This window comes from Crassostrea angulata, chromosome 10 (assembly GCF_025612915.1).
Source record: "Crassostrea angulata isolate pt1a10 chromosome 10, ASM2561291v2, whole genome shotgun sequence".
NCBI lineage: Eukaryota > Metazoa > Mollusca > Bivalvia > Ostreida > Ostreidae > Magallana > Magallana angulata.
The window spans coordinates 17,794,010-17,815,811 of NC_069120.1; the positions used below are offsets into that span (position 1 = coordinate 17,794,010).

The 21,802-nt window shown below is 32.9% G+C and overlaps 2 protein-coding genes across 3 annotated transcripts; one reads left to right on the top strand and one right to left on the bottom strand.

The window, feature by feature from the left end:
- Nucleotides 1–71: 71 nt before the first annotated feature.
- On the bottom strand, nt 72–7,379 carry LOC128166871 (nuclear transcription factor Y subunit gamma-like). 2 transcript variants are annotated; one of them, XM_052832308.1, is made up of 10 exons: nt 7,240–7,379; nt 6,778–6,916; nt 6,530–6,601; nt 6,127–6,240; nt 5,853–5,948; nt 5,500–5,734; nt 5,214–5,275; nt 4,930–5,085; nt 1,331–1,480; nt 72–1,156 (listed from the first exon to the last, which is right to left on the bottom strand). In XM_052832308.1, exons 2-10 carry the CDS (start codon nt 6,904–6,906, stop codon nt 1,067–1,069), a joined length of 1,104 nt encoding a protein of 367 aa, XP_052688268.1. In that variant the 5' UTR covers nt 6,907–6,916; nt 7,240–7,379; the 3' UTR covers nt 72–1,066. The 2 variants fall into 2 exon arrangements, with proteins under 2 accessions (XP_052688268.1, XP_052688269.1); XM_052832309.1 differs by having other exon boundaries at nt 7,236–7,375.
- LOC128166873 (mediator of RNA polymerase II transcription subunit 8-B-like) lies at nt 7,366–20,644 on the top strand. Its single transcript, XM_052832310.1, has 7 exons — nt 7,366–7,502; nt 7,593–7,711; nt 19,003–19,147; nt 19,485–19,625; nt 19,741–19,825; nt 20,020–20,190; nt 20,317–20,644. The coding sequence occupies exons 1-7, from the start codon at nt 7,497–7,499 to the stop codon at nt 20,397–20,399; spliced, it is 750 nt and encodes a 249-aa protein (XP_052688270.1). The 5' UTR covers nt 7,366–7,496; the 3' UTR covers nt 20,400–20,644.
- Nucleotides 20,645–21,802: the final 1,158 nt, after the last annotated feature.

Consider the following 21,802-nt stretch of genomic DNA (forward strand, 5'->3'; position numbering starts at 1 on the left):
AAGTGCTCCATAAATATGTAATACATGTATAAGGGAAAAAACTAAGGACTTTTTTGTTCATAAAACAGAAAGAAAGATTTGCAAAGATCTTTATTGATTTTACAATAAATAATATTCATGATTCTGCTGCATATTGTTTCATGTAAAATGCATTGTAAATGTACAAAAGTTAACATTGTTTTTCCATCTGATGCACATACATAGATAAATGCAGAATATTGAGTCTTTAGATGCAAATAAAGAAAAAAAAACACATGTACCATTAGTTCTGCAGTTGTGAATATGACACATTGACATCCCTTTTAACCAGTCCATGGATGAAAGAAACTATTATGATAAGGGAACAAGGTGTACTGTATTTGTAGCGAGTTAATTCGGTATTGTATCACTTACAAGAACTCAGTATTCAGTAGAGAATACAATATATGTAGACATGAACAACCTTTCAAGATGCATGTACAAATGTAACAACAAGAATATACCAGTGAAAAGTACTACAAATGTTGCTGATCCTATACACACGAGCTACATACACATTGTACGATGTAATACAGCTTCATCCATTTACCCATGAATGTAAGATCATAATATTGCAAATAATGGTACTATTGAGTGTGTACACAATTTTCATTAAACTTTGGAATCCTTTAATTTTCATACATAGACCAACATCAACCACGAAATGTAGAAAATTTATACCTGTACAAATAGTACATATAAACATATTTGTGTGAAACACATGTAATTTAAGTTTTCAGTATTGATGTACTTCCAGAAACATTGAGTATGGTGTGCAAAATTCTCTTTTTACTGGAGATCAAAGCATTTGGTATATTAAAAAGGTGTACTGTAAAATGTAAGAAAACAGCACTAAATGAACAGAAATAAACTTGCTGCTGTTGTAGATATAATTGATCAGGCATGGACATACAAAACAACCTCACACACACCATTGGGTGTGCTAAAAAACAGGATTTGATCATGCAATAAAATACAATATAAGACCGTCACACATCATAAAGAAGTCGTGCTAAAACAAGGAGAAGATCCTATCAGTTTGCTAGTGCTAAGAGCCATCCTGTTCACTGTGGTCGACCTCGGTCTGTTGTATGTACACTTGCTGTCCATTAGGTAACTGTTGTATCTGATACACACCCTGGTAAATCAAATCATAAGTTCATAACATTAGTTCACTGTTTATCAATATTTAAAATTCATTTAAAGTTCATAAATGAGCAAGTATGGGTAAACTGATTGCATGAATGTTGGTTTGAATTCCGAGAATGACACTAAGAACTACCGTACACAAGTTAGGATCTGCATTACGTACCTGTCCAAACTGTGACTGGTCGGCCTGTGTGACTGTCTGTATCGTTTGGACTGCGGGCTGCTCTGAGGATTGAATGATGATTGGCTGATTACCCTGTTTTCCTTGTAGCTGCATCTGAATGGCCTGTAGTTGGGCTGGGGTCAGCTGAATCTGCAATACAGGTATCAATGCAGTTATTCCATTACAAGTTTGTAACATGTAGTTTTAACTTAGTTTATTTTGAAAATTGAGAATTGATGTGTCTGTGAGAAATGCATTGTACAACAGAAGTAGATATATTGTTAGCTTTTTGCGATTATCGTAGAAAGAAGTATCCTCTAGCAGAGAGCACGTAAGATTAATTTGATTTCATGAAAAGAATTAATGCTATGCTTTCATCAATATTTGTTGACTACCAATTTTCAAGGATGAGTAATGAAATTATATGTTCATTGAAGATCAGCAATATCTAATGACATTCATGTATTTTATGAATAGAATCACAGGCAACTTTAATATGTCTAATCCTTGAAACTGTCATTTTTATGAAAATTGAATCCCATGAAATTGATGAAACCACGGTAATATGAACATGAACAGTTTTGTGTCCTTCTCAATGACACCCAAATTTGTTCACTGAAGTAATAAATAAACAGACTTGCACTTTGGAAACCCTAAATTATTGGATTGCATATACTATGGAAGGGTTTACAATGTACGTGGAGATAAATACAAAAAATTATTCAAATATTGTGAACTTTAATAGACTATATATATATATATACCAATATAAAAATATACATGTAAAACAATTCAACGAAAAAAGATGACAATTTTATTTGCTCCTTTATGAGTCATTTAATTCATTCACTAAATATATAGACCATTATTCATTATATTCAAGATCATTTTAACTATAAACTTTTTACAATGAATTGCTGTAGGGATTTGTGCAAAACTATTGCAATGTGAACCAAAGGATCAAGCCCACATTCTTCAGACATGATATATCATCGTTTCCTTAAATTCCAATGATCCAAAGGGTGTGTTCATCTGTTGGTTGACAAAAATTGCTGTTGGTAAAATTAACTATGATTGGCATGTCAGTGTACCCCAATGTTTTGTGAAGGTAAAACCGGTTTGAATACCGGCGCCAGATAGCTCAGTTGGTAGAGCACCTGACTAGAGAATTGGGGGGCCCGGGTTCGAAACCCGGTCTGGTCCGTCATTATTTCTCCCATCCCGTTACATTTGGTGCCATGACCAACCCCTGGAACTGACAGGTGAACTCCTGCCAGGGGAAGAGCCTGGGGTGATCTTCGGGGACAAAGCTCATTTAAGGGGGGAGGAATGTGACGGTCAGACTGGTTCGAATACCGGCGCCAGATAGCTCAGTTGGTAGAGCACCTGACTAGAGATTCAGGGGGCCGGGTTCGAAACCTGGTCTGGTCCGTCATTATTTCTCCCATCCGGTTACAGTTTTTTGCCCATGGTATATTTTTCTGTAGACAATCTAGAGTGTGGGAAATATTGGTCAGTGATGTCACAACTCATTATAGATATGGCAATGAAAATGAAGACATCTGATCTCGGCTTTGGGAAAGCGATTTTTCCTCTAACTATAGAATTGAGGTGCAATATATGATGAAAATGTTGTTTTAGAAAAATTAGGGAAGCAAAATAATGTTTGTTGTTTGACATCTTTACTAAACTGTAAGCAACATCACCAACATTTCCATTAAGCTCCCATTGGTAAAAATAACAAAAAGTATGCAAAAACTTTTCAAGTTACTGGTACAACTGATACCATTGTCATCCAAGTGCAAATTGGTATCTTGAAATATGGTACCAATGGTAAAACTATGATCGAACCCAATGTCATTGATGATTATAAATGTTATATAAATACATGTATACTGGTAGTAAGTTTTCTTCTGATTTCAATTCGAATCCGAAAAACATCTGAAGAAACTATGATATTTGTAAACATATCATTAATGTTATAATAAGTTTTCATATTTTGTATGGGTTCCTTATACCGGTATAAAGCTTTCAAATTTTACTAGCAATTATATTTTTTGTCTTCCCCACACCATGGGAACCCTTCTTACCGGGGTACATCTCGCATCTATAGATAATTTAAATATTCTCAGGTATTCATCAGCATGATGTTTTTTTATCATGATGATATTTTTCTTGTTTTGATAATAGTCTTCAATATAAGTGTTCAGAAAAAAAAAACTGCATATTTAAATATAATTATGCACTCTGCACTGCAATGTTTATGTACACAATTATTGATACCAGTAAACTATGTTCATACATGTACAATATGTGATAAATTCTAGGCAAACAACAAGGGTTCATTTGTTGATCAAATTTTAAACTTATTCCTCATGCAATCAATGTAGAAAATTTGTTGATTTTTATTTTTATTTTGCATTCTCTTGTACAGTACAATGTGTTTCTATATCTGCATTAAACTCAAGCTCTTGTAGAAAAAAGACATGTAACTGAGAAAAAAATCATCAAGTATAGTGCTATAAACAACTTAATTATAATTCTTGTCAAATCCAGATTAAATACAATCCAGATTAAATACACATCTTCATTGTTGTTGTGACTCAATGTATACTACGTTATAATAAAATAGCAATAGTTTTCTTGAATTCTGTGGAAATGAACACAACAAGTTTGTCTTAAAATTGTATGTGTTATTAAATCAATTTTAACAGTTTATACTTTATTAACACACCTTTTATCACAAATTCATCTGTTAGCGACAACTGATTTGTCAAAGTGAGTTGGTAGTCCCTCCCACTGTTTTTTAATATTTATTTTCATTTTTTATCCAACCTCACTAAGTTCCAGATTATAAGGTTTGACTGTATATGTAAACTTCATCCTGCTCGAAGGCTAAATATGGAATCTAGTCATCTACTTGTATGGTACTATCTGCTTTGACAAAAGCCAAACAACCAAGCATATGTTTTCTATTCTTAAGCACAAGAAAGATTTAGAGCTGTTTTAATAAGAGCATGGACTTTGAGCAGTACTTGTCAAACTCCTATCTGATTAAGGCAGGGTCTACTCATGGTTAACTGTCCAGTCATTGGCTGATAGATATGAATTTGTTGAACACTATGACACCTGTCCGCCTTCATCATGGACTGTATATTTCAATTTCACATAACAGAGCAAATCTTGAAAAAAAATTAAGATTTTGACAGTCTATGAATATCGGTAATGAAGAGCTTCTCTTGGCAAATCAGAGAGAAGGTTCTCAATATTTGACAGCATGTTTTGAGCAAACTAGATAGTTACATCCCACTGAAAGTCCAAGCTCTTGTTAAAATGACTCTAAGTAGACAGTATTTCTTGTATGTTTGATATCCAAGATTTCTACAAGATGTTTTGATATTTTTATATGCACCATATCAAACAATGTGAGGAAATTGTTCTCTTCCTCAATCTTATTCCTTTGTCAGTGAATGATCAGATATGCTGTGATCTTTGGAGTCAAGCTTCTGTGTACCAGGAACTTGTTTGGCAGTATGGGACCTGCTCTGACCATTAATCTACAAAACTAATCAGTACCTCCTTGGATAGAGTAAACTTACAGGGACGTTTTGGACTCCGGCTGGAGTAACGACTTGTTGATAAACTTGTGTCTGTTGCTGAGGTTGTTGAATTTGAACTTGTTGCACTGGAGCTTGGCTTGTCTGTATTGTTTGTTGATGAGGGGCTTGTATCTGGATCACCTGAGGCTGTGCTACCTGAATAAAGAGTGAAAGAAAATTCATAAAATTACCGGTACTATTGTAAACAAGTAGCTGATGTAATATCAATAAGCACATTATGATCTCATTTCATTGAATAAAACATAAATGTGAGGTTGACTTACCACAGAGTTCTGAGCTGAGGCAGCTTGATGGATCTGGAAAGGTTGTTGTATAATCTGTCCCCCTGAAAACAGGCATTGAAACATTTAAGTCCTATTAATATGTGTAACCACATGCTCAACTTTTCAAACTTTAGAGTGCTTCTTTCATAAACAATACAGCATACCAACTTTTATTCACCACAACTTTATTTTGTGATTTACTCTGTTTTACCTGGATAAAATTTATGACAGAGTCTATATCAGTCTAGGAAAAGACATGAGAATAAAAGAATATTAAGATAAGTACCAGGAAGCTGTATCTGTGTTGTCTGAGGTTGCTGTTGTGTTATTTGAGTCTGGACAGGTTGTGCCTGTTGCACAATTTGCTGTGGGGGTGTCTGCTGCACTTGTGTCTGTTGTTGTTGCTGTTGTTGTTGTTGCTGCTGCTGTTGTTGTTGCTGTTGCTGAGCTTGTTGATTGGCAAGTTGTAGGTAATACTGTATTTGATCTGGCAGCATTGAGGTATTTCTTGTAGAATCATCCTGTTTTTGTAAACAAAACAAAAAGAATTTAAAAATGCAATCACACTAGCGTAGCATAACTAAAAATACTGAAAAATTAAAAATAAATCTGACTAAACCAATATGGATTTATATTTACTTGTCTTTTTGCAGGCTTGAGTTCATCTCTAGGAACTATGTCAATGAGGAAATCAAACTGGTCAAACTTTGTAATTGCCATGGCAATATCATTTCTCTGCCAAAAAATACATATACACTCCATTATAAATAATGTACTGGTACTTGCCATTTTGCTTTATCTTAGACTTAGCAATACAAGTTTGATTCATACTCTGAAAAGTTTTAAGAATTTAAATATTTGTGATGATTTTCCTTAAACAGTATAATATCATAATAATGAATTAAGTATTCACCTGTAGTGTTCTTCTCTTGTTATCTTCTGTGTGGATCCAGGCACGAAGTGAGAGCTCACTAATGAAAATCTCTGCAGCCTTAGCAAACAATACAGGAGCTTCTGCACTGATCATCTAAAATCACAATCACATTATACAGTATCAATAAAAAATCCAATTAGAGCTGTTAAAATATTACAAATCCCGAAATCCATTTTCAAAGATAAACAATATGAATAAAATGATAGGTTACTGAATATAGAAAATCTGTGAATTTTTATTTATAAAATGGTAATATGAGCATATGCACATGTATATGTATTATCATAAATAAAAGTATGAATTATCATAAATAAAAGCTTGGTTACTGAATTCAAAAGAAAGCTTTAAAAAACATTGACATGCATAAAAGATGTGTACAAACCTTCACATCTTCATCAAGTTTCATTATCTTTTTAATTCTTGCCAACGGTAGTTCTTGTTGCTTAAAGTCATCCTGAAAAATGTATTTCATAAAAATTATGCATTTCTCAACCACACTCTTAATTATGTTAATTTAATACACCTCTAGAACCATAATCAATTTAATTGTTGGTTTTATTTATTTATATTTAAAATTCATGTAATTAAATCATTAATTATAATAAAATCTATCCCAAAAAACAAATTAACCTGTTTCAGAGATCTAATGTTGCTGATGGTCTTTGGCCAGAACTGTTGGAGCATCATGTTAGCCTCCCCACTAATGGTAACCCCTCCAGTGGGAGAAGACCCACCGGGTGTATAGTTGGGATCAGACATTCTTCAGAGCCTTCAAGGAAGAAATTGATAAATTTGTAACCAAACATACCAATTTACTAGATTAATAAGCGCGTACTGCATATTATGTACGTCGACAACGCGACGATAATCATAATAATGTAGTGTTGAAAAGAAATGACATTTTTATATATACCGGTTCTGTTTACAAAGAAGTTAAATGAAATATCATTTCGTGACATTTTAATGTTTGTAAAGTGTAACACACTAAACTACTGGCTGGCCATCTACGATACGATTGATTGTGGCAATTGGACCAATAATTTGGTCAGAATTTACATACCCAATCAACACATGAACCAATGACCTACCCACCAATGAGAACGAAGTACAATCCAGTCCAAATGCAGGTGCGCGAACCCAAGGAAAGAAGAAACTCTTTCTTGTAGAAGACAAAAACTTCACTGAAAGAGAAGATTATTGTGAAAATATTTGCCTTATTATCCAAAATATTACAAAGAATAGATTTGTTTCCTTCTTTATGGGAAGAAAAAATGGCGGAATCTGATTGGAGCAAAACTGCGCATGCGTTTGAAACATAAACAGAAGTTGCCGCTTCCGGTATTTTAATCATGCAGGTAAAATAAATGTTTTTGTTTCTTTTGACATTTTTGACAATCATTGTTGAGTTTTTTGTTGCTTTTGATTTTTGTATTTTTTAATTTCAGAAAGAAGAAAAACAGCTTGAACATACTCTCGAATCTCTCATTCAGAGAGTTCAGGATATAAAGAATTCCATTGCCAATCTTTTGGTAAAGCTGGAAAATGAATACAATATTCTACAATGGTAAAGTCCTCTCGTGTTCATTATAAATTGATACAAACAATGATGATCAAAGGTGTGTTGTTTCAATAGATTTATAAGTCCTTATTGTTTAGTTGTTCCGTGGGAAAACAAAAAAGGCATAACATTTTTCTGTTCAACAAAATGTATAAGCCTATTTGTCCATTGTAAATTATGACATTTAACATTTTTTTGAGTATTACCTGGCCAATATTGTTACCATTTTTTGTTTCAAACATCTCTAGGATAAGAGGGATCTGAATTGAGAAATTGATTACCATTCCACCCCAGGACCTCATAGACAGAGCAAAAAATTCAAAATAGAAGAAAGTTTTAGGATTCATCTTCAATCTCTAATCTCACCCATGTAGGAAAAAGCTAAATGCTTTGTTATGATGTCCATGAAACCATCTACCAAAATTGTGAATTTCTGGCCCCTGGGTTGGGGTGCAGGCCATAGGACAGGACCAATATGGCCCTATAGTTAACATGTGTTAAATCTTAGAAAATCCTTTTCCCTAAAAAATCTGGTTCTTTACTTCCACAGTTGTAGGTGGTAAACTGGGTGCATTACGTTCATGAAGCCGTTTACCAAAGTTATGAAATTTATTGTCCCTGGGTCAGGAGTTCAGGCTCTTAATCAGAGCAAATATGGCCTTATAATAAAAAAGTATTCAATCTTGGAGAAAATCCGCTTCTCTATTTCCACTCCGTGGGTAGATAAACTGAGTGCATGCTAATATGATGTTCATGAAGCCCTCAATCAAAATTGTGAAATTCATTGCCCTTAGTCTATGGGTTGGGTCATTTTGACCATATAGTGTAAATGTGATAAATCACTGCATGGGGAGATAAACTGAATGCATGGTTATGATAACCATAAAGCTCTCAATCAAAATTATGAAATTCATGGTCCATATGTTAGGGGTTCAGGCCCATGGGTTGGGTCATTATGACCTTTTAGTGTAAATGTATTTAATCCTAGAAAACTGAATGCTTTGTTATGATGTCCATGAAGTTCTTTATGTAAACTATAAAGTTCATGACCCCTGGGTCAGGGCTACATAGAGAATGTACTAGCTTTCACTATTACAATTCTGATCAACAGTCGAAGGACTGCGAACGATAGCATTGTCTAGCCGCCTAACTAGAAGTCATTTTTTGAAAGTTGTCTAATTAAAGTTAATTTTTTACAATAATGTAAACATTTATTTATATTTTCATTAAATATAAATGATTTGGTCAAACAAAGAGAGATAACTTTGTATTTTGGGTTAAAATAGCTCATTTCATAATAGAAAATAGCGGAAAACGGAAATGTTTTTTAAAACATCTTTCCCCCCCGTGAAACAAAAATTCCTTTTGAGGGGTTTGTTGTTTCACGGGGGGGGAACATATGTCTACAGACCGAAATACATTCCAAAAAACGAATTTTGCTTTGTAAATTTTCGAAAACTAATTAACAGATATGAATGAAATTGAAATTTTGTTTTAATATATATCATAAATATATTATTATTAAGTTTTTATGCACATATTGGCCGCTAAATAATATTTTCCTCACTCATAGAGACCAATTTCAATGAATTATTTTTAGACCCCGTGTTAGCAAAACTTTTGTTTCAAAATAAATATTTTGATTAATAATTTTATTTTGATATAAATTGATTCGGATTTGATTATACTTTTTAGTAGAAAACTTAGTTTTTGAATATCTGACAGAAATTCCGAAATATTTGGATGTAAAATGTAGGCGGGAAACGGGCGTTAGCGTTCGTAGTTCTTTCCAGGTTTAGTACCGGGTAGTATCTTTGTATTAAGGATGTTTATTCATCTCTTTTAAGGTGGTATAGGACATTTCCATGTTGTGACGTACTATTTATTGAAATAAACAATAAAATCAAGTATACAAGTAATTTTATAAATACATGTAGTTTTTTCCCCAAAGTTGTCACTTAACACACTGGCGTCGGAAGCAAATTGAAAGTGGGGGGGGGGGGGGGGGGGGCTAGACTAATCCTCAGAATTCTTAACAAGCAAAAAAAAACCTAATTCCCAAAATCATGAAAATCCTAATCCGGGGGGGGGGGGGGGGGGGGGGGGGGGTAATATATTTCAATCCTTTCAAGGTAATTTTAGGAACAATTATGTTTCCTGCTACAAAAAAGTGGGGGGGGGCTGAACCCTCTCTGATGCTATGTGCCAAATGGTTAGGTCTAACTTTGCAAAAAAAAGTGGGGGGGGGGGGGATTAAGCCACCCCCTAGCCCCCCCCCCCGGTTCCGACGCCTATGTAACAGTGTGATACAGTGGGTTAGAGTGTTCACTACAAATCTTTAGGTCATGAGTTCGAATATTGGGGATTTTAAAATTCTTACCTTTCCAACAATTTTTAAACATATTTTTTGGTTAAATTTTGCAAAATTTTAAAATTCTAAACTGGTGAAATTATTTTAATTTTTATATCGACAGATGTCCCATACCACCTTATTAGGACCAAGCAAAAATAAGTACCCAAGTACTCAATGACATCCCTAAATTTACCAATTATAAACCTTTTCAGTTGGAAAATGAGGTGCTTCACTGTGTTGAAAATGAAGAGAAGTTTTCAGTGCAGTTTTATATTTTATTCTTTTATGTGAGAAAATCTTCAAACTTAATTATTAAGGGAACTAGAGCAGAGCTCGTGGCAAAGCCACGAGTAGGTCTTCCGTTGTTGCTGCGAGTTGAAAATATATGTGATATGGTGTCAAACGATTATAATTACTAAACTTTCAGTTCTGCTTTTGTTATAAAAACGTGTTGTGATTGAAAGCCTGCATATAAAACGTGTTTTGAAAAAGAAAATAAGAAAATGTTTTAGGAAAACTATTTGTCGCATACAGTTTATGTAATCGTAACAAACATTATTTAAAAAATGAGATATTTAATGGCGAGTTAAATTTTCAGAGGGTAGCAAGCATTGTAATAAACAGTATGTACTCATGTGTCATGTCAGGAATTGTGGTTTTTTTTTTATTTTAAACCGAACCCGTTTACAAAACACGTAACCTTTTCTCTAAGATAACTTCTTTATTTAAATATTTGTAAATTTTTGAAGACAATGTGCAATTTAGAATTGTTGCGTGCTGACAAAATTTACAGACCCTGAAACGTACTACTACGAGGGTTGTCCCAAAATAATGTAGACAAGACACATAATTTATAATCTGTTCACTGCAATTTCATTAGACTTCTATGTTTTCTTCAATGACCCTTTGGCAAACAATGCTGAAAATTTCAAATCTGTACGTTATTTATTTCTTGAGAAAATGAATAATTAGTAACAACAAGTTTTGTCAGGCGGCGCAATGTGCGACGTCGAAAATTTCCAGTTTTACGTTGTTCCTAAACCCTCCACATCATTTACGATAACATTTACGTTTTATTTCCGAAAATGTCTTAGAAAAAATAATATCTTTAAACATGTACCCAGCATGTACATTCAATATATATTTCTAGTTTGTTTTTTTTTTTAATATTTTTTAAGTACAAACTATCTGTCGGCTCCAAACTTGTCCTGTATTACTTGTTGTCTTACTTCCGTCTTACCGAAATGTGTCGTTCAACATTTTGACGTCCATTGATATCGTTCGGGGTTTCTTTTTTCCACATATTGTCATCATACTTGTTCAAATATTTTAAAAGTTGTTTAACTACTTATTCATAAAACGCATTTCTCATAGATTTTGTTAATTTCATTTACTTCCAAAGCCGCTTAGGATTTATTTCATGGTCTTTACAAAATTGTATCAGTTAATGCTGCGCCGCCTTAAACGCTGACAACGTCATTTTATTACTAGTTAACTTTTCAACTTCTCACAAAACGCGCTATAAAATATTTAAAAGTTTTGTTATAGCCAAAACATTTTCTGAGTAAATAATAGAACTATTATCAAATATCAGTGTATGTTTTATTTGAATTTTTTTCATTCGGAAAGTACTTTTCCGCCCAATTTTCAATTCATTATGTTGATTTTAACTTTTTGTTTTTGACATTGCGCCGCATGTCGAATTTCTGATCTAACATGCTTTCATTTCAATAATTTAATCTCAAACAATATTCGATTTTAAAACATTATTTGAATGCAAATTTCTTGTACCCTTTGTGGCACAAATTTCATCTTCCTTTGTCTTCGATTAACTGAATAACGTCACTTGTCTACGCTATTTTGGGACAACCCTCGTACAACAAAAAAAAACGTGCGACTTACGTGCGAAAAACGTTTCGTATTAACCGTTTAGCGTTTCGTGTGAATCGTGAAGCGTTTCGTGTAAACCGTTTAGCGTTTCGGACAAAGCGTGCAGAATTTCGGACAATGCGTTTAAATCGTTTCGAGCAAAGCGTGCGAGAACCATGTGAAACGTTTATCAGATTTCATTCGGAACTCTCTGACAATTTGTTTCAAAATGGAGCCCGTGTTTTACATTACATGTACTTTAAACTGTTTGTGATTGGCAAAACTCTCTTGTAGGTATTTTCATGAAAAAAAAATCTAGAAGAAATGATATACTTATCTTTTTACAAAATTGAATTTATTTTTAACAAACAAAAGAAAGGTATATGTATTAAAAGACGACTTGTTACAGAGTACATGTATATATAACGTTTTATACGATGTTTCAGTACTGGTACAGTTTTACCGGTAACGAATATTTGCCAGTATCGAATAATTTTTAGAAAAATTATTGGTGGAAGACAAAGTTGAGGTTTTAAAAAATTCTAGCTAGGTGATTATAACATAGAAATAAATATTATATCAGTGTTTGCCATTTGCACGATTATTTACCAAATTGTTTACAAATTAAAAATGTGCCCCAGATATGGGCTGCCGGATGTTCAAAGCAGAAAAAACGAAAGTGTGAAAACAATTAAGCCTAACTATGAAAATAAGTTTGTTATTGATCCCTATTTAGTGAATAATTAGTAAATATAATTCATTTAAAAAGATAATACATCATATCAAATAATAATGGAGCTTTGAATGAAATTACGACTTCAAATAGAACCACGTGTAGTTTTCCTAGTTACGGTTCATTGCGACAGAAGTATTATTTGGCTGCAAAAATTGATAGATATACGGGAAAAACAAAGGAAAATGGCAACTACTTATCATCAATTACTACTATAAAGTGTTTGTATGAAAATTCAATATTATAAAGTAACGGAAATGAAAACTGTTCAAGTCCAGTTTCAATTTGACCGGAAAACGGTATGATAAAAATAACGATCATATAATTTGTTTAAATGACATATTCCCACAATTGTTTTTCCTTGTTCATTTATAAGTCCATTAACATGTACCTCTAGTATATTTTTGAAATTAATTCGCCTCAAAATATTCGGTCAGAAGTGATAAAGGGCGCTTAATTCGATACTGGGAAACGAATTCAAAACTAGGAAACTGGAGGGGGTGTTGAAATTACTGTCTCCGTAATTCATCCTTTATTTTTTCGGGTTTGATACAGTTTAGAAGGACAAAGAAACGCGATTTAAACAAAAAATAAAAACATTTGGAATTCCGATAATAATAGTTGCATGCACGAGAAACCGCATACTGATTCGTTACCGGTAAAATGACTGTACAATATTAAAATTCGCTATACATAAAAAATATTAAATACAGTTAGCAAAATATGATTTCTGTTGGAACAAGCCTTAATCAACTTTAACTTACACGAGCATGTTTTGATAAGCATGTATCTTTTTTAATTTATTTACATCGATAAAAAAAAAAACTACTCAACTTTAGATCATATTTTGACATTACAATTTCTCTGTGATATTTTCATGAAAAGAAAAAAGAAATTATTTTGTGCTTTCATCGATTTTAAACAGGCGTTTGATACTGTATGGAGGACCGGTCTGTGGAGTAAACTTATTTTGAATGGAATTAACGGGAAATGCTTGAGATATATTAAAAACATGTACATGGGTATAAAGTCACTAGTAAAATTAAATGGTATTGCTTCTAATTTTTTTGAATGTAATGTAGGTGTTAGACAAGGAGAAAACCTTTCCCCTTTCTTATTTTCTTTGTACATTAATGACTTAGAAAACTTTCTTTTGGAAAAAAATATTGTTGGTTTACAAAGCATTAGTAATGAAATCGAAAACGAGTTATTATTACATTTGAAACTACTTATTTTATTTTACGCTGACGATACCGTCATAATGGCGGAATCGACAGAAGACCTTCAAAACGCCCTCAACGAATTTTATAGTTATTGTACTCAATGGAAACTTAATGTCAATGTTAATAAATCAAAAATAATGGTTTTCTCCAAAGGTCCAACATCGAAAAAGCTTTTTTATTATAAAGGAGAAGTTATTGAAAATGTTAAAGAATTCAAATACCTGGGTATCGTTCTGTCAAGAACTGGTTCATTTATTAAAGCAAGAAAGCATTTGTGTGAACAGGCTCAAAAGGCTATGTATGGTGTTATAAGAAAAATTAGAAATTTTAATTTACCAGTAAATTGTCAATTTGATTTGTTTGATAAGGTTGTTTTACCAGTTTTATTGTACGGCTGCGAAATTTGGGGCTTTGAAAATCTAGATATTATTGAACGTGTACATCTGAAATTTTTGAAAACAGTACTTAATTTAAGAAGCACAACACCGAATTTTATGATATATGGAGAAACAGGGCGCTACCCGTTGTATATTAATGTTTATACAAGAATAATTACATATTGGGGGAAAATGCTAATAAGCCCCGAGAACAAAATTGTATATACAGTGTACAGATACTTATTTTCACAACATTTTAATAGCGATTGTAAAAGCCGATGGATTGATTGTATTCAAAGAATTTTGAACATGTGCGGGCTACAATATGTCTGGCAGAACCATAATTTTGTCAATATAGAATGGTTATCTGCTACTGTAAACCAAAGATTAAAAGACCAATTTATGCAAATATGGTCATATGATATAAATTGTTCTTCCAGAGGCCAAGTGTATAAAATTTTAAAACCATATTTTGGCTTTGAGAAGTATCTTGATATTTTACCTGTAAAACTAAGAAAAAAATTCATTAAATTTCGTACATCAAACCATCGTTTTCCTGTAGAGACAGGCAGATGGTATAACATTCCTTTGAATGAGAGGTTATGTCTTTTGTGTAATAAAGGTCTTATTGGAGATGAATTTCATTATATTTTAGAATGTTCGGCACTAGAAGAAATAAGGAAAAAATACATAAACACAAAATATTGGAAAAGACCAAATTTTTTTAAGTTTTCTGAACTCATGACTAATTGCAATTGTAAATCGCTAAGAGAATTATGTGTATTTATTTCAAAAATTTTTGATGCTGTCTGCTCCTCTTAGTTGTTTTCCTATTATGATCCTTTATACTAAAATCTAATATAAGTAGTGATTCTATAGTCTGTTCTTTTTTTATTTATATTTTTTCCCTGTATGAAAATGTACCTGTTTGTCTGCACCTCTGACGATTTGTATTTGTATGTATTATATATATGTTCCTCTTATACCAAATTATTTGGTCTGAGTGAATAAACTGAACTTGAACTTGATAACTCTTATTGAGACCACTCGCGACACACATAACCTCGGACATCGGGTGAGACCTGCACCTGGCTGAACCTGTCAATCAAACTCTGTGTATTTGTTTTCATTGGATGGTCAAGCGTCTCTTTTTTTGTCAATAGCCAATGGAAAAATTAATGACTTCAAGGTAATTGGAATCAGTATTTGATGAAGCACACAATTTAAATGATAGAAAATTTATTAATTATTTGAACAAAATTAAATTTAAACATAGAAAGAAAACATACTGATCATTTCTATGAATTGCGGGAAGTTCTTTGGAATCCCGATTACAGATATTTTTACAAGTAATTATTTTAATTACTTAAACCACTGTTAACGGAAAACAAGACGTAATAAACGCACAGGGATTTGCCTACAATGTACACAGTCATGCGATTAATTATTATGGGAATCTTTACGAATGGAACTTATAATTCAAATAGATCATGATAAGCTATATACACTGTACGCCGTTATACATGTAAGGAGCGCCGGTAATATATACGAAGGTTGAGTCAAAAATTTAAATCATTTTTATTTCTTGTTCTTTTCAATACAATGTTAAATTACTTTGAAAAAAATCCGAAATAGTAATTACAACTTTCTTTTTTGTTTAATCATTTGAATTTTTTCTGAGGTACATGGATATGTACAGAACATATTTATTTACGCGAATGATACGACATAGGGAAAAAATTATCGGATGTTTGTATAACATTGTTTTCTAACGAATGTGACTAATTTAATTTTAAATATTTTTCAACATTATCAATGTAAATAATATCAGATTTATTTCCTGTTTGTATTTTTACATCGTATTCTCTGAAACCAATAAAAATACTAATGTTAGAAGAAAAATCAAATCCCGCCGAATACTGAAAAACCGATTTCAGTTTGTAATCATACGGATTTTTATTTTTGGTATTGACTATTGAGTTACGCTAACATTTTTTCTGGATGATTTTTTATTTATATTTTATGTAGTAAAAGCACCATTCCAACTGTTACTCAATTACATAACAATTGATGACCCGGGGCTATATATGTTCTGAGCTGTGTGCGCTGAAGCGACACAAGATTCTCGGTCGCACGTGGCGATTGAATTAACACAGACTGACCGAATAAACAAACGGTTGGGAAAGTGAAACAAAATGTAGCCACCAAAAATGATTTTCGACAGATCTTGATATCGTTTCGCCAAAAAAAATAAAAATTACAGCGCGAGCTCCTGTCAGCGGGGCGGGAGGAGGGGGCGGGGGGGGGGGGGGCAGCAATGAGTTCGCTTCCATAATGAAACGAACATGTAGAAAAACTACAGAAGTGATTAATATGTGACCGATAGAATCTAATCTAAAGTTGTTTAAAACTCATGTGAATATTCTTTTAAATAATCATCGAATGCCTCAACTCAGGACATTCTTTTATCGTGCTAGCACCTACCGCAAACATGTAACATGGAACTTTGATTATAATTTGATTTGATTTTTAAACTACCTTGTACGCTATCGTATACACCAATGCTTAATCAACTGTACAAGTAAAATAAATTTATCTTTTCATCTTAAACCAATATAATAGTTGAAAACATAATAAAATATAGTTGTGTCCGTGCAAAATATGAAACATAAACGCGTCATAAGGTACATGTAGAAGAACACGAACCGACGGCGGATCACTTATCCACTCGCGCCGGATCTCCTCAGCCATGTGCGAGGGATGATCATCATTTAAAGGTTTAATATTTGAGGGGGGGGGGTGTTGATTTAAAACATTAATTGTACAGTTTTTAAAGTACTTTACTTAAACAAACGAAACATTAGTTTATTCTAACGATTTTTCCGATTTGGAGTAATATCATTCATTAATATTCATTTACACTCAAATATTTAATTAAATATATATACAAGTAGGACAAACTTTTATAACATAAAATTAAAACAGTTCTTGTATATACGGCTATATTAACTCAAACACGTTCATATGCATGTAAGTGAAAGTCGCGGTGTGCGAATCTTGTGTATTAAATAACCGCTTACCGCTAGGTAATGCATCCGTGGCTGATCTCCTCGGCCGTGGGCGAGGAATAGATTACGTAAAGGTACAAAGCACAGAATCGCACAGCTCAGAACCAAGGAAGATTTGAAAAGTTTGCAGTATAATGACCTTACTCTATCAAATAGAAGTTATATATTTTAAACTTAAACCCCACAATTGATCTATGTCTATTATTGCTTTAGAGAATGACATTGCTTTTATTAATTAAATGAACTATTTCTTACTTGACATCCAATCGTTTAATCCACAAAAGATTTTGTGTAATCAAAACTAAAACAATTCTTGAGTTCGCGGCTACATAAACTCATATATGAGAGACGCAACTCCCGTGTATTAGATAACCGCTGACCGCTAGGTAGTCCAGCCGCGAGCATGGTAACCGATTTTCTCGGCCGCGGGCAAGGGAGAGCTTACGTAATGGTACACACACACATGCAGCTCTGATTCAAGGTAGATTTTAAATGCATGGAGTTAATAACTAAAATGTAATGCATAGAGTTTTTTAATTCCATATTTTGTGGTTTACTAGAAAAGAAAAAGAATGTTTTGTTTTACAATTGCCGTTTTTAATGATTGTGCACTACAAGAACTTAACAACAATAATTTTAACTCCTATAGGAAAAGCGTATACTCCAACAACAACAAAAATTCTTATGAATTAATGCCTCCTGTATAAACCAGCATACTTTCTGCGGCAACTTTAAGCCAGTTGTACGCACAAAGACTTTCGTTAACTTGTCAAATGAAAACATGTACATGTCAACATGTAAAGCTTTTTACACTCATACTACACAAATCACATACAAAATAACATTGTAACGACCTTTATGAGATCCCAACAAACAACTTCTCCAGCGACAGCGATATCAAAATCCTAACCGTTTTTGAGTTATTAAGCAAAATTTTTTAGGGGCCATTGGCCCTTAATTTAAGGGGCCAGCCCTTTTTTATTGGTGTCAAATGAAAGCCCTCTATATTTTGCACAACTTTTATTCTACATGTCTTAACAAAATATTTTTCGTTTAAAAGATATAAAGGAAAATATGTCTAAATTTTCGCACTTTTTTTAATCCTGTTTTTTGATCCCCTACCTTTTCCTAAATAAAAAACGTAATCTTAAAACAAAAACAGATGTGCACAACTACAATGTCTCTGTTATTCAAATTCGTTGGATTCCCATTCCCTGCTATCATAGTCTCAGAGCCTTTGTCTGGAAACAAAAGGCCCTAAAAATTTTTAAAAGGGGAATAACTCTTTAACGGAAGGGGAATTCTAAATTTTATGAATTGCTTAAGATAGTGTTTTGTAAAGTACATTAGCCCTGAAAATTTGAGCAAAAACCGTTCAGAAATAAGCAAGATATGAAGCCTCAAAGTTCGCGTCTAGGAAGAAAAAAAAAAAAAAGAAAAATAATTTTTCCCGCACAATAATAGAAAGGTCTTCCGTTGGAAACGGAAGACCTTAAAAATGGGTTTCAAGAAACTGTGTTTCGATCTTGGTATTGATATTCAGTCATCTTTATCTTTTACAGGCACAATATTTGATGGAAAAAGAAATGCATGTATATGTATAGACATACATGATGATGTACACTATTTTTCCCATTTTGAATTGAGTCATTATCTTACTTTTATGAATTTTAGGCCATCAATGCTGGACAATTTTGCCCTGTTATCTGGACAGCTGAACACTCTTGGAAAACTTCTCAGAAATGAAAAAGTACCACCATTACGCAATTCTATATTACTGCCAATTGCTCTATCGGGGGACAGAGATCCAGAATTGGAGGTAAAACGTTTTTATTTAATTTTGATGCACGGAAATGCACACAATTTCAACATATCTTGTGGAGCAAAATTTGACAGAAATCGAAAGTTTGTAAATTTATCTAACAGTTATCTCTCCTTGAAAGAGGTAAATACTGTACCTACCAGTAGTACATGTAATGGTAGCAATGTGCTTTTCACTAAATTGTTTTGTTCGGTGGTTGATCCCTGTATTTTGTCAGGATTTGTTAATTATAATACGATAACAGTATAAACTTCATCAATGAAAATCCCATATCACTGATTTGATTGTAAGCAAAACAATCAATTTTATGAGAATTTTGTCAAATTTATGATAGAAAGTAACAGAGAGGAGAGTTATCGCCTTCAATGCTGATGTGGTACCCCATTATCTCAGAACAAAGCCAGAACCAGAGGTAGAGGAGCGACTTCAGCCTGTTCTAAACAGGGCCTCCTCACTGACCCCAGAGGCGGCTCAGGTATTGATAGGATTATGTGTTTCAGCATTCTACATGATCGTTTTTGTCATATTTTTCTCAGCTTTCAACTTTCAGTAGACTTTATATGACAGAAAGGTAACATTTTGTTTTTCAGAAGCAGATAAATGCTATGAATAAAATGACCAGTAACATTGTGGATATCATCAAATCTCACCAAGAAACCATGGAAAAAGAAGCCAGTAAGTCTAGTTTAGTTTATATATATACATGTAACATTGATTTAAAGTTTCTTTTGTATGAGTGATAAAATTCAGATCTTAATGGTACTAATTTTTCCTCTTCTTTTATTTTGTGAATGTTAGTTACTCTCTGACAGTGGTTTTGCAACATGTAAAGATGCACTTTCAATTGATTGTTTACCCTAATTTTTCAGATCAGAAATCATCCCTCTCTCAGACGTCTTCTCAGGCTGACACCAACACACTGTTGTCTGCGGTTTTAACAGGGAAAGGTTTCAAATCCAGCGGCATGAGAAGGACGGACATGGCACAACAGCAGAGCAACATGCAGGCTCAGCAACAGGCAGCGCAACAAAAACAACAAGGTGCTTGTACTCACTGTTTACTAGTATTTGTTACTTATTGTTTACAAGTGTTTGCTATTGATATTCATGTTACATACTTTATACAGATTTATAGTTTATTTATGGCTTATTGTTTTAATTTTAAAGGAAATGCCCATGGAAAAGTACAGAGTTCTATTAAAACAAATATCAAACAGGGATCCAGTACTCATCCTTACCAAAGAAACTGAAATGTTGTGGTTTAATATTGGCCAATATGAAATGGAACACTGTAAAACAGAGTACAAACAATGTGTGACTGTGATTGTTTATCATAAAGAAGTGCTTTGTTACATGTAGATAATGCCAGTGACCATGAATGGGAATTAGTGAAAAAAGGATGAAATAAAGTTAATGCATTTTCATCGATCGTATATTACAATTTGTACAATTTGAAATGAAATGACACATAAAAAAGATTTTGTTTACTGTATAATGGATGTTGTTGTTTTTATGTTATGTAATATTCTGTAATTTTGAAAAATATTTTTATACCCCCGCTCCAAAGGTGAGGGGGTATACTGTTTTACCCTTGTGTGTCTGTCTGTCTGTCAGTCTGTCCTTCTGTCTGTCTGTCTGTCTGTCTGTCTGTGTTCACGAGAGAATATTTATTGGGTTCAATTTATGTCATTGGAACACTTATTGGGTACTTTTGACTTATTGGGTATACCCAATAATCCAATTGCTTTCATTGTGTTCCAGAGACACTTACTGGGTATTGGATAACACAAACCCAATAAATGTTTGTCTGAGATTTGTCTATGAAATCTAGTCCATCTTATGGACTTTACTGTTTGTTGAAATCAAATTCTTTCGGGATGCCTTTGGTTTTATCATCAACAATGAAGAATTCAGAAGAGTTCCAAACAACTATGACATGTGATAAGATTATCCAATCAGAAAGTAGCAATGGCTACTGAAACAGATGCTAGATGAACATATCACCTGGAACTAGAGAAAACCCATTCAAGGCCTTATTGCTATCTGGATAAGAATGTAAGTTATTTTTAAGTCTTATTTATTTCTTTTCTTTTCATATCTTTAAAGATATTGACATACTCTATTTTAATCCTAAACAACACTACTTATATGGAAGAATTAGTCAAAGTACCCAACAAGTTTGTCAATGTTTTTTGTGTTTGTTATAAAGAAGTTTTATTGTAAAACTTTCTTTCAAGAAGATTTTTTCTATCTGCTAGTTTGTTTTTGGCATAAATTTTCATTTCTAATTGTTTTACACATTGATTTCAGTAATTTAAAACTGGTCTTTTTATGTATGTAAACAAAATCATTGCACAATCCTTGTTTACATTACAAAGCCTTGTGTCACAGTGAACTCTTTATCTTGCATAAAACTTAACAACTGACAATCATTTTGATTAATCATTTTAAATGCCTTATTTGTGCATTCAAAATAGCAAAATAATTTTTTACTAAAATCGTCACCATGTCCCTTTAATACTTTATTCATACTGATTGTTTAGTTAACTTTTTGTCTTAAAAATTGACATTGTTTCAATGATTAAATTTTTTTAGCGATTCCAAATCAACTATAATCACTTCTTGGGGTCTAACATAGAAACATTTCGGGAAA